The sequence below is a fragment of the Siphateles boraxobius genome, unplaced genomic scaffold (assembly GCF_051911475.1).
Source record: "Siphateles boraxobius isolate OS27281-9 unplaced genomic scaffold, OSU_SipBor_1 6, whole genome shotgun sequence".
In the NCBI taxonomy this organism is placed as follows: domain Eukaryota; kingdom Metazoa; phylum Chordata; class Actinopteri; order Cypriniformes; family Leuciscidae; genus Siphateles; species Siphateles boraxobius.
In genome coordinates this window covers 18,939,719-18,955,857 of record NW_027509186.1, presented here as the reverse complement: position 1 = coordinate 18,955,857, position 16,139 = coordinate 18,939,719, and the positions used below count along the sequence as shown (strand labels likewise).

General features: G+C 36.3%; 1 protein-coding gene across 4 annotated transcripts; it reads left to right on the top strand.

Moving 5' to 3' along the window:
- The first annotated feature begins 1,307 nt into the window (after positions 1-1,307).
- On the top strand, positions 1,308-15,148 carry postnb (periostin, osteoblast specific factor b). Of its 4 annotated transcripts, XM_077208078.1 has the most exons (22): positions 1,426-1,655; positions 2,727-2,825; positions 5,679-5,743; positions 5,946-6,103; positions 6,194-6,358; positions 6,448-6,594; positions 6,680-6,821; positions 8,444-8,656; positions 8,757-8,891; positions 9,692-9,840; positions 10,063-10,199; positions 10,278-10,408; positions 10,549-10,679; positions 11,527-11,629; positions 11,713-11,780; positions 12,051-12,096; positions 12,212-12,226; positions 12,332-12,565; positions 13,620-13,664; positions 14,019-14,060; positions 14,147-14,176; positions 14,306-15,148. In XM_077208078.1, the coding sequence occupies exons 1-22, from the start codon at positions 1,537-1,539 to the stop codon at positions 14,326-14,328; spliced, it is 2,397 nt and encodes a 798-aa protein (XP_077064193.1). In that variant the 5' UTR covers positions 1,426-1,536; the 3' UTR covers positions 14,329-15,148. The 4 variants fall into 4 exon arrangements, with proteins under 4 accessions (XP_077064194.1, XP_077064192.1, XP_077064193.1 ...); XM_077208077.1 differs by lacking the exon at positions 12,212-12,226 and having other exon boundaries at positions 1,387-1,655; positions 12,051-12,114; XM_077208080.1 differs by lacking the exon at positions 13,620-13,664 and having other exon boundaries at positions 1,429-1,655.
- The last annotated feature ends 991 nt before the right edge of the window (positions 15,149-16,139 follow it).

Here is a 16,139-nt window from a genome sequence, read left to right as displayed (position 1 = left end):
TATGATGCTTTCTATTAACCCTTTCTTGTACCTGTGGTCTGTAAGGTTTTAATTTTTAGCTCTCAATTTTGTGTATTATGTTCCCTGTGAACTATTAAGTTTTTATTTTAAGCTCTCAATTTTGTGTATTATGTTTCTTGCGTTTTTAACATGTTTTTATTGCTGATGTTATTTTGTAATTGCTATTATGTAAAGCACATTGGGTTACCGTTCTGTGTATGAAATGGGCTATATCAATAAACCTGAACCTGAACCTGTACAATGTGAAGTCAAAAATATATATTTTGTCGTGTTTTTATTTATTTTATGTATTGCTGTTGTTGCAACAGCTTTCCACAGGATGGAGACACACTTTAGAAAAAGTTCTAAAGGTTGTCAAGATACCACCATCTTTCCAAAGTTATGTTTGCATCTGGCCACAAGAGTGAGCCAAGCACAGAGACATGAATCTGGATGAAACACTGACGCTTCGGGGCTTGATTTGTATTGGTGTCAATATACTTGGAGTGAAGTTATGGCGTTATGTAAAACTGATTTATACTTTAGTTCTGCAGCCTTAGTTTTGTACAATTTTATTCTTCAAGTTTTATTTCTAAAATACTTTACAGTAACAGGTTTACCAATAGACTTTCTTTAAAACATATTGTCATAATATAATATACCTTATTAATGTAGCAAGAGGTCAAAAAGTCTGAGACATAGTGAAAATATGGGATTTTTTTTTTTCATTTTATTTTTCAAGTGGATATAAGCTAGTTGCTGAAAAAATATGTATTTAGAAATAAGCTTTGAAAAGATTTAGAAAAAATTTGCAACAAAGAAAAGTATGTAAAAAACGTAAAATGAAGAAGAAATATTTATGATTTAAATTTGTGTCATTGAGCATGTGATCTTCATACAAAAGGTCAGATGTCCTTGCTTCCATTGAAACAAAATATGCTATTTGGATCATTCTCAATTGTTGGATATACATGATCATCAGTTTTTACACAAAATAGCTTGAGTTCTGCTGTCATACCAAAGACATTCTTACATTTCTTCTTAACTTTTCAATCAAATAGTTATTCTGATTATATAATTTGGAATGAAAAATTTGGAATTTAAAAAGTAAAAAATAAGTATTTCTCAGATTTTTGGACCCTTAGGAATTTATGAAAACCGCAACATATGTATGCTGCATATTTCTGCGGATTTTTTCAAATGCAAATATCACCAGCACAGAACAACGATTATCAAATTTAAAAAAGCTCCACACCAGTCCTAATATGGACTAAAAGAGCTCTGCATGTACTGTATATAATTATTCTATTTAGGAATTCGACAACATTTCCTCCTCACACCTCAGCTCGTTGTTGAATTAATCCTCCATTCTTTGTGTTTTGCTTATTCAGAGTTGGAGGTGAGATCATAGAGACACACTGGTGAACAGGAGAGGCTGGTGCACTGAAAGTTTGCAGAGAGCTGAGCTATAAAAGCCCTCTCCCCCTCAGCTGGAGCCCATTCTTGCTCTGAAGTCTCACAGTGGGGAAAGCAGGGATGAAGCGACTCTTTGTGGCTAGTTTTGCACTCTTTGTGCTGTCTGCCTTTGACCAGGCAGACTCCTCAGCCTATGACAAGATAGTTGCCCATAGTCGCATTCGAGCAAAGAAAGAAGGGTAAGAGATATTATTAATGTTATTTATTCAATTGTTAAATTATAAATTGCATATATCATTTAAATATATTTCAATTAAGAATACTTTTCATTTTTTTCAAATATATTTTAAACATTTTACATATGGTTTCTACTTTACATTCTATTACATTGCTGTTATTATTATTACTGTATATTTGTATAACTGAAGCTTTCTTTGTCTTTCTGCAACAAATATGCAAACTGTGTGAAATTATTTATATTATTATTATTATTATTATTATTATTATTATTATTAGTATTATTATTATTATTAGTATTATTATTATTATTTTGTGTAACCAAATCTAGTCAGGTTGACTGTCATACTAAATAATATTATTGACTTACAAAATATAAAAAATATTTATTTACAGTGGAATACTTGATTTTATAAGTATATATTTAGGTTACCTGACTAAATGTTTTTACATTGTTTCTTTTTATATATTTTGTAAATGATTTAATCATTTTACATAATGGCTTTTGTAAATGATTTAATCATTTTAAATAATGTCTGTCAGTGTGTTGTTTTTTAAAATAAATAAATACAAGTTTGTTTGTTTTTTTGTTTTTGTTTTTTATAAATACAAAGGTCTTAAGAATGGTTTGAAATTGGTCAATTATACCTCAATTTTAAAAAAAAAAAACTTAATTTTACCTTTATTACATTAAAGTATAACATTACTGTCCCAAGTTTAAAAGGAAAGCACCATGCTCTCACAAAACAATTTCACACATCTGTTGCTCTTTTGGGTCCAGTTCTCACAATGAACTAGTTGTTTATTTGCATGCATATTACTAGGATATTGGCTGTTTATTAGCACTTTTAAAGCACATATTAATGCCTATTCTCCATGACCATATTCTACATATCTTAATCCTACCCAATACCTAAACTGAATGACTACCTACTAACTATTAATAAGCAGTAATTAGGAGTTTGAGGCAAACATTCTCAAAAGTTAGTTAATAGTGAGAATTGGACCCTAATCTAAAGTGTGACCTCCCAGCTTTACTTATTTTGTCCTGTCTTACCTTAACCTCTCTGCAGACCAAATGTGTGCGCTCTCCAGCAAGTCGTGGGGACAAAGAAGAAATACTTCAGCACTTGCCGTAATTGGTACCAAGGGGCCATCTGTGGAAAGAAAGCGTAAGTGTGATGTTTTATGATTTCTGGAGGCTCTCTTTGACAGAAACTGGAAAGTTCCATCTGCTCCAATGGTCAAAGGTGAAAGGTCGCTGTCCCAACTGGTAAGAGTGCGTGAAGACTTCCAACAGTTACATTCACAGATGAATTCCTACTTGAGCTGAGCTCCAAATGCAGCTTAATAGTTGAATTTACAATGCTTCCTGTTCAAATGACTTTGTAAAATACAAAAATAGACAGCAACAGTAGATTTATAGTTCAACATGGCTGCCAAAACAAAGACAAAGAATTGCTCTACAGCGACAAACCAAATTCCAAGTGTTTCTACGGCACAAACCACCGGAGAGCTGCAGAACCTTAATTGGTATAAAATGGTGAGACCCACTGACGTTGTCAGGACATGCCATTGATGATTAAAGAAAGCAGTAGAAGTCGCCTGGAGTGCTTGGCTTGTGTTGAAACACATTTCCTTAAATTTCTGTCCTAGGGCAAAAATACACAGCTGTCTACAAGGTGGAAATGTCAGCAGGCTCTTTTGTTTTTTGAGAAGCTCTTTGGCAAAACTAAGTCAACTTAATGATGTGTGAAATGTAAAACAACAACAGCAAAAAAAAAAAAAATTCAACATCTAGATCAACAATTTACCGTAAGATGAGCGGCAATGTCCTACTGTGAAGGCTCCAGTAATGAGGTTGTGGTTTCTGGAGGCCAACATGGTCAACCACAACCGTTGATTCATGTAGAGATTGTAATGCCTCCGGTTTCTTTTCCTTTTTTTGTGGTTGGAAAAGAGTGGAACAACAGCATAAAGAGTTTTCCTCCAGTGGTTTCAAACTTCCTTAGTTGCAAAGCCAGACTTGCCTGAGATATTCTGTAGATTTTCTGCTTATCTTGCAGTTTTGTATATCGAAAAGCCAGGAACTGTTCTGCTCTGGGGATATTCTCCCCATTACATAGCGGTCTGGCAATTTTTGTAATTATCTGGTTTAGTGTGCTTAGCATGCATTAGTGAGATGAGTATGACAGTCTTAGATCTCCTTCAAAGATCGGTGCGGAAAAAAAAAGTTATATCACTGATGGTGTCTCAATGTGCAGATGAGAGAAGTTTGAGAATTACTACATGTTGTAGTGTCTGTTTTCAGTCAAGTCATTGGTTTGATGTTCTACAAAGCTTATTTCTATATATTTTGTTAGAAATGTCCACCGTCTGATGGTTTTAGCTCCACACTAATGGTTTGAACATTTGCATAATGTTGTGGATCCTTTGAACTGTTGACTCACAAGGGAGAAAATCTGACCTTCTCCCCAATGATTCATGTGGATGCATTCCCTTAGCATGTCTGGTCAACAGGAGTCATGTCTTCCTCCCGTTTTGGGGAGAGATGCTTTAGAAGCTCATGTTCTAGTGGGGCTCTAATGATCTCATCAGCTATCCTTTCCCAGCACTTCATTTCTATGAGCCAAAACTATTGCTTCTGGATCCTCAGTACGGCGGTCACATAGAGGACAGCTTTGAAATCCCCATTAGTTTCTTAGTCTCGTGATTGCTCAATCTCAGGGACTGTCAGTGTCCACTCTTCCACAGAACTCACCACTGACTGTCAGTTCTCATTTGGTGATCTGCAGGCTGTGTTATCTTTCTGCGGAATTCAGCAACATGGAACCATTTTGCTGGTGTGGAGATTTCCATGTGCACTAACCCTGACTAGTGTTTCTCTCTGAATCTCCACCACTGCTGGAGTTTGTTTATTATCAGCAGCTTGGAGAACTTCTCAAGGGATTGTTACACTCCAGGGGTGTTTTCTCAGAGGACCTTATAAAAAACCTGTTTCCCATTAACAGGTATTTAGTAACTCTACAATATGGCTGCTGTATAGTTGGTATAATTAGCTTAGGTGAGTTTTATTGAACCCATTATTCATATTAAGAGCCTGTTATAGTGCATATGAACTTGCAACTGGCTAAACACGCACTAAAGGGAATGGGGGGAAAAAAGAAAGAAAAAAAAAGAATTATGCACAAAAATACCTTGGTCTGACAGAAGATATTTTTGGTGGCATTTGAAATTATAATTGAAGTTCTGAAGTACAACAGTGAGGATTTTCTTCTTTTACAAGATGCTTAATAAAATAGTACACATATGTTTCGATATATATTCAGATGATTTAATAACATAGTTTTTAAGATAATTTCAGTTTTATATTTTCTTTTTAGATTATATATTTTTGTTTCTTAATGCTACCGGACAAAATGACTTCTCATCCATGAGATTCCATTTGTGTGTTTATGGAAACATTTAAAAGCTTGGTTTGAAGGATTAAAGGCCGTTTTCAATGAAAACAGAAAAAAACAGAATGCAACCTCCATTACTGGAAAACTGCTGATTCGACATTTCCTTCCCATTGTACATTGTAACTTCCAAACCAAGGGTTTTCACTGGGTTATAAATTTACTTTAACGGCTTCCTGGATCCAAAAAATACCCCTCAGCCTTACTAAACCACCAAGTTGGTCTCAGCACTTGGCTTCAGGGCACTTTAAGTATTAATGCAATGCTATGACAACATAATGATAGAGGAATAAGGCACAAACCTCGGGACCACATAGCATGTTTATGTACAAAGACAGTTAATGGTTGCCATATGGAAAGACTGTCTGTCCAATACCATGAACTGCTAGCATTAAAACCAGGATAGCTTGTAACGACGTGAGAATGGCATCCAGGAAGAAGAAAAAAATGAATTTGAGCCTGTACATTACCAGTATTTTATTTTTTCAAGGGGCACCAAATGTCTGGGCTTCAATATTCACTTAACACATGTTCTTCTGCTTTTATGTTTTCCCTCCCTTTGTCCAGGACCGTGTTGTATGAGTGTTGCCCAGGTTACATGAAGTTGGATGGCTTGAGAGGCTGTCCTGCAGGTTGGTTGATTTCGTAATAGTTACTTACTGACCAGTCTGACATTGGAATGTCATAAAAGTCTGGTTGCATTGTCAATAAAAAACACATTTACAATGATAAGTACGCCAAGTATGATTGATATCTAGTTTGAATGTTATCATGTAGGAAAACATTTTTATTAGGCTGCAATCTTGAGGCTAATCTGTGTCACTTTCCTTGCAGTTGCTCCCATTGACAACGTTTATGGCACCCTCGGCCTGGTCAAAGCCAAAAATACCCAGGACTACTCTGCTTTATCCAAACTACGGGAAGAGATTGAAGGTTCCGGGTCGTACACCTTCTTTGCACCCAGTAATGATGCATGGGATCTTCTGGATACGGTATCATCTTGTTCCTTCTATATTCAGCACAAACATGGAAATTGAGTAATTCCTTGACTGTTTTGCATTGGCTTCCTCTCTGTTCTATAGGAGGTGAGGAATGCTCTGGTGAGCAATGTTAATATTGAGCTGTATAATGCTCTGCACTACCACATGGTCAACAAACGGCTTCTCACCAAAGACCTCAAGAACGGAATGACCGTAACCTCCATGTACAACGACTTGAGCCTGCTCATCAATCATTACTCCAATGGGGTAATTTGATATCTTGAGAAATGGAAGGTTATGTTTCAGGTTACTTTCTTCTTTGTGAGGGACTAAATGTACACATGGTTCTTGTTCAGGTTGTCACAGTGAACTGTGCCAGGATCATTCACGGCAACCAGGTGGCCACCAACGGAGTGGTCCACCTCATTGACCGCGTCATCACAGCTGTTGGCAACACCATTCAGGATATAATCGAAGTCGACGATGAACTGAGCACTTTGAGTGTAAGTGTTAAGAAAACTTGGAGCTGTGTAGTTCATGAACCAAACCAATTAACCAAAAGTTGTTTATGCTCCATTTCTTTTCCAGACTGTGGCTACTGAATCCGGTTTGATTGAGAAGCTGGGTCAGCCGGGACACTTCACCCTTTTCGCTCCCACCAACGATGCCTTTGAAAATCTGGATAGAGAGGTTATGGATAGGCTTATGAAAGACAAGGTTTCCCTCCAAGGTAAACCGAAGACGTAAAGACCCATGATTTCCCATTGCCCTATTCTCAAATGCAGTCCTTTAAGTTGTCGAAAGGGACACGTTAAATCCCATATTGATGGCAGACTTGGCACAAAGAAAGGCTTTATTCTTATTTAATGAGACAAAGATGCAGGAAATCAAGGATCTGGCAGTTCCCTCGTGCCGTGTTTGTTGATATGAGTCAACTGAGTGAGGCCAAGGATTATTGTGCCCCCTTTCAAACCAGATGGGCCCGCTGCACCCCGAGCTGTAGACCTGGAATTCTCAGACAGTTGGCAAACAGTGCCATAACAACACTTATAGGACTACTTTGAGATTTAGACAGGGTTACAGTTGAGCCACTTGGAGAAGAGTTCAAATCTAAAGGTTCTCGGCAGCAGAACTGAAGTATATGGGTACGTCTTACAGTATTTTCAGAATACTGTGGTTGATGTTTGCTTAGGAGTTGCATTAACTTTCTCAGTGATCATGTAAAAGAATGAAATACTACCCCACTCTCATGAATATAAGGTTTGTCAGAAATGCCCTGAGGCTCATATTAACTGCTTGAGTGAAAACTAAAATAAGACCAATATTATGGCCAAATCTGTTGTGCCAAGCGGAAAGACATTTGATCTGCTACTTAAGCAACTTTCATTGAGGGAAGCCATGGAAATGAAAAAGAAAAACTCAAAGCTTAACCTTATACTGATGCATTGTACAGTTAACGATTGAATCCATATAAGAACAACATATTTAACACCATGAACAATACAGTGAGATGATAGCCAGCTTGAACATTAGCGCCCATTTGGATCCAGTGGTTTATGTTTTCCAGAGGGATGCAGAATACATTTTGTAACCATTAAAGCGATAATGTTCATTGTAAGGGCCAAAGGAGAAAGATCTAAGACCTTCCGAAAAGAGCATAATCCTTGTCTTGCCAGAGACCTATAGACAGGAAACAGCTGTTAGCTTTACGATCCAGTGAAAAATGGTGGCGATGGGATCTCTGCCCTCTTATTAGTCCCTAGACTTTTGACTTGAGACTCGCTCTATTTCCAGTCAAATGGTTTGTTGCTGCTAAGAGACTCTCACTCATAGAGGACCCAAAGGCTCCCAAGGCTCCCCAGGATCCCTTTTGGGAACTAATTGGAGATGCAATGACATAATGGATTGCATGCATATCTACATAATCTATATATGAAATCACAGAATTTAAATAGTCTTTAACAAATATTAAAGGTAATGAAATCAAAGTCCATGTTGAAGCTACTGTGTCTATATGCTAGTGTAAGCCTAGCAGATATATGTATTTTAAATTTACAACCATTCTCTCAGGAAAACTGTGCTTGGCAGGTGATTTCATGCTCATTCATTTAAAGCAAATACTGTGTTAAATCACTGTGCAAAATTGTCATTTAGCATGTTTGTATGAAGCATTTTTAAACAGACTCATTTCCATTTGTGATTTTTACCTGATGTGGTACGTTCTAAACACCAAAAAAAATATAACTGATGAATTTTTTTCCATGATTTCCTCATATTTCAAGAGGCGTGTAAGAGGAATAACAGATGTGCTCAGTGCTCGGATGACAGAGACTGATGTTTCTTCTCTTCCAGCTCTCCTCAACTACCATCTGTTGAACTCTGTTCAGTGCTCTGAGGCCATCATGGCCGGCACGTCTCATGAGACCCTGGAGGGCAGCAATATTGAGATTGGCTGCGATGGCGATAGCCTTACAGTCAATGGCATAAAGATGGTACTCAAGAAGGACATTGTCACCAGCAATGGAGTCATCCACCTCATCGATCAAGTCCTCATGCCCGACTCTGGTAAGCTTATCCTATCAGTCTCTTTTATCTTTTTTTCTGAGAATGCAGAAATTACTGAAGTAGCCTCTAAATGCTGTAATTTTGCTTTTTTTTAAAAAAGCTAAACAGGTTATGCAGCTGGTTGGACAATCTCAGGCCACCTATGGTGACATGTTGACAGAGCTAGGCTTGTCTGCAGCCATGAGACCCGAGGCTGAGTACACGCTCCTGGCTCCACTCAACGCAGCCTTCAACGGTGAGCAAATACATGTCAATCTCCCTCTCCCTCTGTTTAACTAACTTCCATAGTCTCCTTGCCTTTACTCAGCTGCTTGTTTCTTCTCTGTCATTGTCTGTTTTAATTCTACCTTAGCAAGACCTCTGTTTTTTCAATTGCTGATGTGCCTTGCCTTTGTTAAGTTCTGCTGTCCCATAACTATAACTTTGATTCCTCGCGGGATAGCAGGTGTAAAAACATATGATTCATTCAATGCCTGTACATGGAAAATGGCAGCTTCCGTTAATCTATGGGCCTCATGGGCTTCCGGCACTGAAAAGATGTTGAAAGAAAGAGAAGATGAAAACGTCTGATATCCCACCTCCCATATAGAGCGTTTCAGACCTCACAGGAGGCTAAGCTGGATCTTTCACCTCATCATCACATGTTTGTAGTTCATTTGTGGCTAATGACAGGTGAACATATTCATCACATTATATTTAAAGGGGTAAATCGTTCCTTTTACTAGGCTGTATGGGGGAAAGGGATAGTGCCTGCGGTTACAATAACCGAAAGTCCTGTCTGGGAATGCACATTCTACAAACTGCTCACCACGAAAGGCTGGTCAAGTCTTTACATGTTGCAGTTTGAAACATCAACATTTTTACAGCCTCTTTGGTTATGTTTTAATATGGAAGAGGTTAATTGGTATTTTTAATCGTTCTAAATTCGAGTTACGTTATATCATGTTCTTGATTATGCAAATGTTATCACAACACTTTTTTGTCATGATGGTAAACCAAACCAAGTCCAAATATTTGTTTTCCTCTGCAATCCAGATGAGGTGATGTCCATGGACCAGAGCTTCCTGAAGATCATTCTTGAAAACCACATAATCAAGAACAAGGTTGTGCTGAGTCAGCTGTACAATGGTCAGCGCCTGGAAACACTCGCAGGGAAATTTCTTAGAGTCTTCGTCTACCGCACAGTCAGTTGTTTTATGTCTTTGTTCTTGATTTTCTTATGATTTAGAATCTTCCATTTGGCAAAAAAAATATATATTTATATATATTAATTAATCAACTAATTAAAATTCAGAAATGCAGTTTTCTCTCAATTACTTACAGTGATATTTATTGTAATAGCTCAAATAGTTTCCATTAGTAGACTCAGAAGAAGTGAACTGTCTTGTAATATTTTACCTATGAAGGCAGTCTGCATTGAGAATGCCTGCTTGATCCGTGGAAGCAGAGAGGGAAGTAACGGTGCCCTCCATCTCATGAAGACCCTGATCACGGCACCAGAGTCCACTATGTACCAACTTCTGGTGAAAAACGGAGCATTCAAGTAAGAAAAAGTGAATTTTTATCTGGTCAAACTGAAGATCGCTTTCTTGTCCTTGTGACTATCACTTCATTGCTGCAGGATCTTTTTGTCTCTGATGGAAGCAGCTGGTCTGACTGATATGCTCAAGCAGGAAGGAGATTTCACACTTTTTGCCCCTACAGATGAGGCTTTTGCAGGGCTCAGTGAGAGAGACTTGTCTCTTTTGAAGAGTGAGTTCTTTCATACATGTCATTTTCAAGGCACACCACATCTAGAATTACTGTTTAGCTTGGTTTTATTCAGGATTAATGAGATTAAAGATGAAAGACGGAGAATACAGGATATGACAGCGTCTCTTCTCTGTGATCAGGTGACGCTAACGCCCTCAGAGCCATTCTGCTCTATCACTTCAGTAACGGTGTCTTCATCGGCGGAGGCTTGGAGACTGGAGTCACTAACCTCCTCAAAACTCTCCAGGGCAGCAATTTGAAGGTGTTGTATGTAAGTATCAAGCACTCCTGCAGTCCAGCCTTGAAATTAATTTCAAGTCATAACATCTGTTATAGGAACACATGCAAGAACCTTCATCAGATTATATGATTCCGCTCTGTAATATAGAGTTTTATGGCGGGAATTTCCTGTGAGTAAAATTAAACCATGCTTTGTAGTAAATCACTTACCTTGATACAACCTCTGATTTATATGTAGAAGAAAAACTGAATTTATTTGATTTACGGAAGTATTAAGCAGGTACAGAATGTTTTTATGATTATCAGGTATTTTTTTTGTAACCCTAATATACCTTTACATTGGGAAGGTCGTGTACATCTTTGGTTAGATAAAATGTTGTTGTAAGGTTATACTTTAAGAGTAAATCATGTCAAATAACATAAAAAGTCTAAATTAGCTCTCAATATATTATTTGATATTACTAAATCTGAATACGTTAGCTTACACCAATGAAAATAAAAATTAATATTCAGATCAGTAATGCTCCTAAACATAACAAGAACCTGTATTATCATTCTTTACATTTATTATATATATATATATATATATATATATATATACACATACACATACATATATATATATATATATATATATATATATATATATATATATAGTAGTGTATTTTCCTATTTATTCATTTTTATAGTAGAGATGTATATACATTAATATCATTTATTTGTTATACATTTTAGCACTTTTTGTCTGTTTGATTTTTGTTGTTATTGTACTTGTTTGTTAAAATGAAAAATTAGCAAATATTACATAACATTATAATATATACTATGAATGTTTTATGATAAAATTTATTTATTGCAAAAAATATTGCAATTTTCAGGCAAATCAGAGCATGCAGGTCAACACTGTGAAAGTTCCTGAGTCTGATATAATGGCCACAAATGGAGTTGTTCACTTCGTCAGGACTCTTCTGTACCCTGAGGGTGAGAGTTGAAATTGCAGTTATTGTGATGTTTTTCTTTTTTCATTTTTCAAGAACTACTAAATGTTTGTTTTATTTTAAAAGATATACCTGTTGGTAGCCAGGAACTCCGTTCACTCCTGACAAGAATCATCCGATACATCCAGATTAAGGTATTGAATTGCAACATGCAACAAGCATGAATTCATTCACAGAAAGACCCATTTAGGGGCTCGTTTGCCCTGAGGATCTGTACTCGATTATGTGCAACCAAATTCAGCCTTCATGCCATAATATGATCTCCCAAAACAGATGTCCAGTGGGATCCTAATGCCATCTTTTCTTTATTTGTGTAATTCTACCGCCATGCCTAAAAAGTCTAATAGACGGGATATTTACATAAGTGAATTACTGTGTCAACGTGTATTTTCTTTCCTTTGTAGTATGTTTCTGGATACAGATTTCAGGAGATCCCTCTGACATTTATGAGTATGTATATCAAAAATGGTTTTCATTTCAGCGCAATCAGTTTCTTTTTATCTGTTTTCTCAACGATTCGGTTTTCTTGAAATCTGACAATCATGTTTCACCTTTTTCCCTCTAGGAAGAGTCATCACAGGTAATTGACACCATGAAACTCATTGCTCATGAGAGAGCTAGATTACTACTTTCTGCTGCATGAAGATTGTTTGTTTTATTAGTCCTGTGTTTCTTATATATGCAGTTCCTGGTGATGTTACAAAAGTCACCAGAGTCATCCAGGGAGATCCTACCATCACCAAGGTGACACGGGTTATTGAGGGCGACCCTAGGATTACGAAGGTTACCCGTGTGATTGAGGGTCAACCTTCTATCACTAAAGTCACCAGGGTAATCGAAGGACAGCCTTCCATGACTAAGGTTACGAGAGTCATCGAAGGGGATCCAACTATGACCAAAGTCACCAGAGTCGTTGAAGGTAAACACCATTAAACACATCAATGATAGTTATTGCACATATCATTGATTTAAAGCTATTGTCATGTAAACAATGTTCAATGTAAATCATAAATTTATTGTGTAACACATTAGTTTAGGGTCCAACTGTCTCTATTAAGTAGTTGCTTATTAGCATGCATATTACTAGCATATTGGCTGTTTATTAGTACTTTTAAAGCACATATTAATGCCTTATTCTGTATGACCATATTCTAGATCCCTTTATCCTACCCAATACCTAAACATAACGACTACCTTAGTAACTATTAATAAGCCATAATTGGGGTTAATTGAGGCAAAAGTCATAGTTAATAGTTAGTTAATAGTGAGAATTGGACCCAAATCTAACGTGTGGCCACTTATTGAAATTTCATTGAATGAAAAAGGATTTATACCAATGTTTGACTGATCCTCTGTTGTGCCATTTCTACCACAACCAACAATTTGTTGACTAATAAAGATCTTTAAAAAGTCACTTGGTGAGATAAGTGTAAGTAAAGTAAATATATTTGTTGTAATTTTGTCAGTATTACAGTCAGATTTTGCTTATTTTTGTTACATTGTTTTAGTTTGCAAAAAGTTTTAGTAAAATGCTAGCTATGAAATGACCAGCCAAACATTGTATTCTTAAAATGTTTAAAATGTAATTTTCACCAAACAACGTTATTAAACATATGCAATACAATAATATAAGATGTGATGAAAATGACGATTAAACGAATAACAGAATTCTCTTGTGATGCATTGATCGCAAGTGTGATTGCAAGTCCACTTGGCCAAATGCACCCATAGCTAAAGAAATGCCCTAATAACTATGAATGACAACTCAATGTGTTGCCTTTTAGTCATACTTATACTCCAAATGTTTGGTCATTCTCCAAAGGACAAATGTGTGATAATGTGACTTGGAATATGTCTATGAAAACCAAGTGTGATATTTCCCAACAGTGCGTGTTGCTCAAGCAATGAACCCATCATTTCCTGGACCTGGATTTCACAAGTATTGACACATGCTTAATATTTTGTATCAACAGGTCCTGAATATTCAGTCTCCAGCTCCTCCGATATGGAGCTTTATGGTAGTGTGACACTTTGAACCCTTTATTAGCATGCTAGCATCAGAGCTAACAGTTAACCTCATTTTGTCTTCCTCATTCCAAATCTTTTTTTCCTTAAAGTTTATCCTATTCCAGGTTACAGCATACAATGTCTTTCAATTGTGCTAAGGGTACTGGTAAAAGACAACTAAAACTTTTGATTTATTGTTTTTCCTTTTATACTCTTTTGGAATTAGCTATGCTACAAGCTGCGGAGTAAAGCAGACCCAGTCAACCACTGAACTCTACTCCCTTTTCCTTTTCTCTCTAGTTCTTCATGTATAATCAGATAAATGTCAGTATTATTCATCATTTCTTCTTCTTCTTTCACACTAGATTTCAGCGAGGACCCTGAAAGCATCACTAGTTACATTAAAGGTGAGATTCTAACATTTGCAAAGCTATGTCAAGCTAAACTGTCCCAAAATGGTTGACCTCTTTGTCTTTTGCTAATCTGTTTCCAGAGGGAAGACGGGTGCCTGGAAGAAGGCCAGGTAAATAATACACTAAACATAAGTTTGACACTTTGAGATTTTGTGATGTTTTATATTGCATGCACATTGATTGAACAAGCAATGTGCTACAAGCTTTGATCTCTGTGACCTCTCTTTTCATAATCTCAGGAATACCCCGGAGGAGAGTCTAGATCTAGACTGGGCAGAAAGAGCACAAGTTAAAAACAAGACCTGAAGAGTAGCTACTTCCTTCATTTATTTGCGCAGTGGTCCAGAACCTACCAGGTTGAAGTTGAGTTTAAGGCAAAAGAAAAACAAACTCAATATTGATCATTCCTGTTTGTTCCAGAGATAATGGTGAATTTTGTTCAAGTACATTTGGTCCACATGGGGATACAAAATTCCCCAAATGTGTATATAAATAAGCTCTCTCTCTTTTTTGTTGTAAAGTATGGTCTGAAAAATCACTGTTTCATCTTCGTCATGAATAAATGATCATATGCAATGTTACACAAAACAACATTTGATGTTTTTGTTACATGATTTGGAAACATTTGTACAACCATGCATTACCGTTTGTATGAAACAACTCAAAGAATTAATGCGTTCATATACATGGTATATGGAACAATGAACAAATACCTAAAACCAGCACAATGAATTTATTTTTCTGGGGTACGGTTTACATTTGCATGGACAATGATTTTATGGTGCTCGTGTTTAGATGGTGTAAAATCTAAAATAAAGATAGAAATTATGCTGCAGTGTTTTGTTAGAAAAATCTAGATTTTTTTTTTCATGTTTCTTTTCATGGTGTGATAGAGGTTTGATTGTTAGTCCTTGGTGTTTTTGTATATGTATGTAAGTGTGTCCATTTGCATAAACCGTGCACAAATGTGCTGCACAATTTTTTTTTTATGTTACCAGTCCAAGGTTATTTGACAAGCAGGTTTTGGCTCCTTTGCATTTATTTTTCAATTTCCATAATAAACTCAACTTTTAGACATGGAATTGTTTGTCAGTTTTTGAAGTAACAAAACCTTAATATTATTTCATTATTTTTATTGTCATTATTATTATTATATATATTATAAAATGTAATATAAAAGTATAACAGGTAGGTAGGTAGGTAGGTAGGTATACAATAGGTACATATTTTAAGCATGAGTTTTACTCAAGGAAGAAAATATTTGTCATGTGGAAATATCTAGAAAAAAATTGAGATGTAGGCTAAAAAAAAAGACCACAGTTTCCAGTATAATGATTCATATTTTAGCACAGAGAGATATCTGCACAAAAAGTCCATATTTATATGAATTTTATAAATTTCTCAGAGCGTACAATGTATTTGTGCATCAACTTTTCCATTTTTCCATTCCTTTTTTTTTGTCTTCCCTAAGGAGATACACATCAATTCTTATTGCCTGAGTTCAAGCAGTCACTGTAATGTGGGATAAGTCAAGGCACACCTTTATTACACATTTTTTTCCATAACTTCATTTTAGCATGTCATACACTGACATTTTGTGTCAATATTGGAATGTAGCGAACATGTTATCTAAAGAAAGTCTGAAAACAAAAAAAACATGTTTCGTCTTTAGCTGTTAAACAACTATTTGAAAACACTCCATGCTGTTTTGTTTTAGCGGTTACAGTAAGAAATGCTGGCTATGTAAGATAATGTTTTTACTTTTACTAAACGGTTTAGACCGGTCAGATTATCAAACTATATACATATATAAACTAAATATAAATGTAAACAGCCAAGCCAACTAAGAAAGCAAAGGCTGAGACCATTTTTTTCAGAACGCAAGACTAAACTTGCTGGTGCTCTTTTCTATATAGAGGTGGAGGTCAAAGCGGGACATTTCAGACCGGGGCTAGTGGTGACATGCACTCCGCTGAAGTTTGCATATAATGCAGCTGGATTGATTTAAGCTGAATCCAAGAACTACAGTCAGATACCAGCATGATTTTTCTGACAAGTGATGTTTGAGTCACT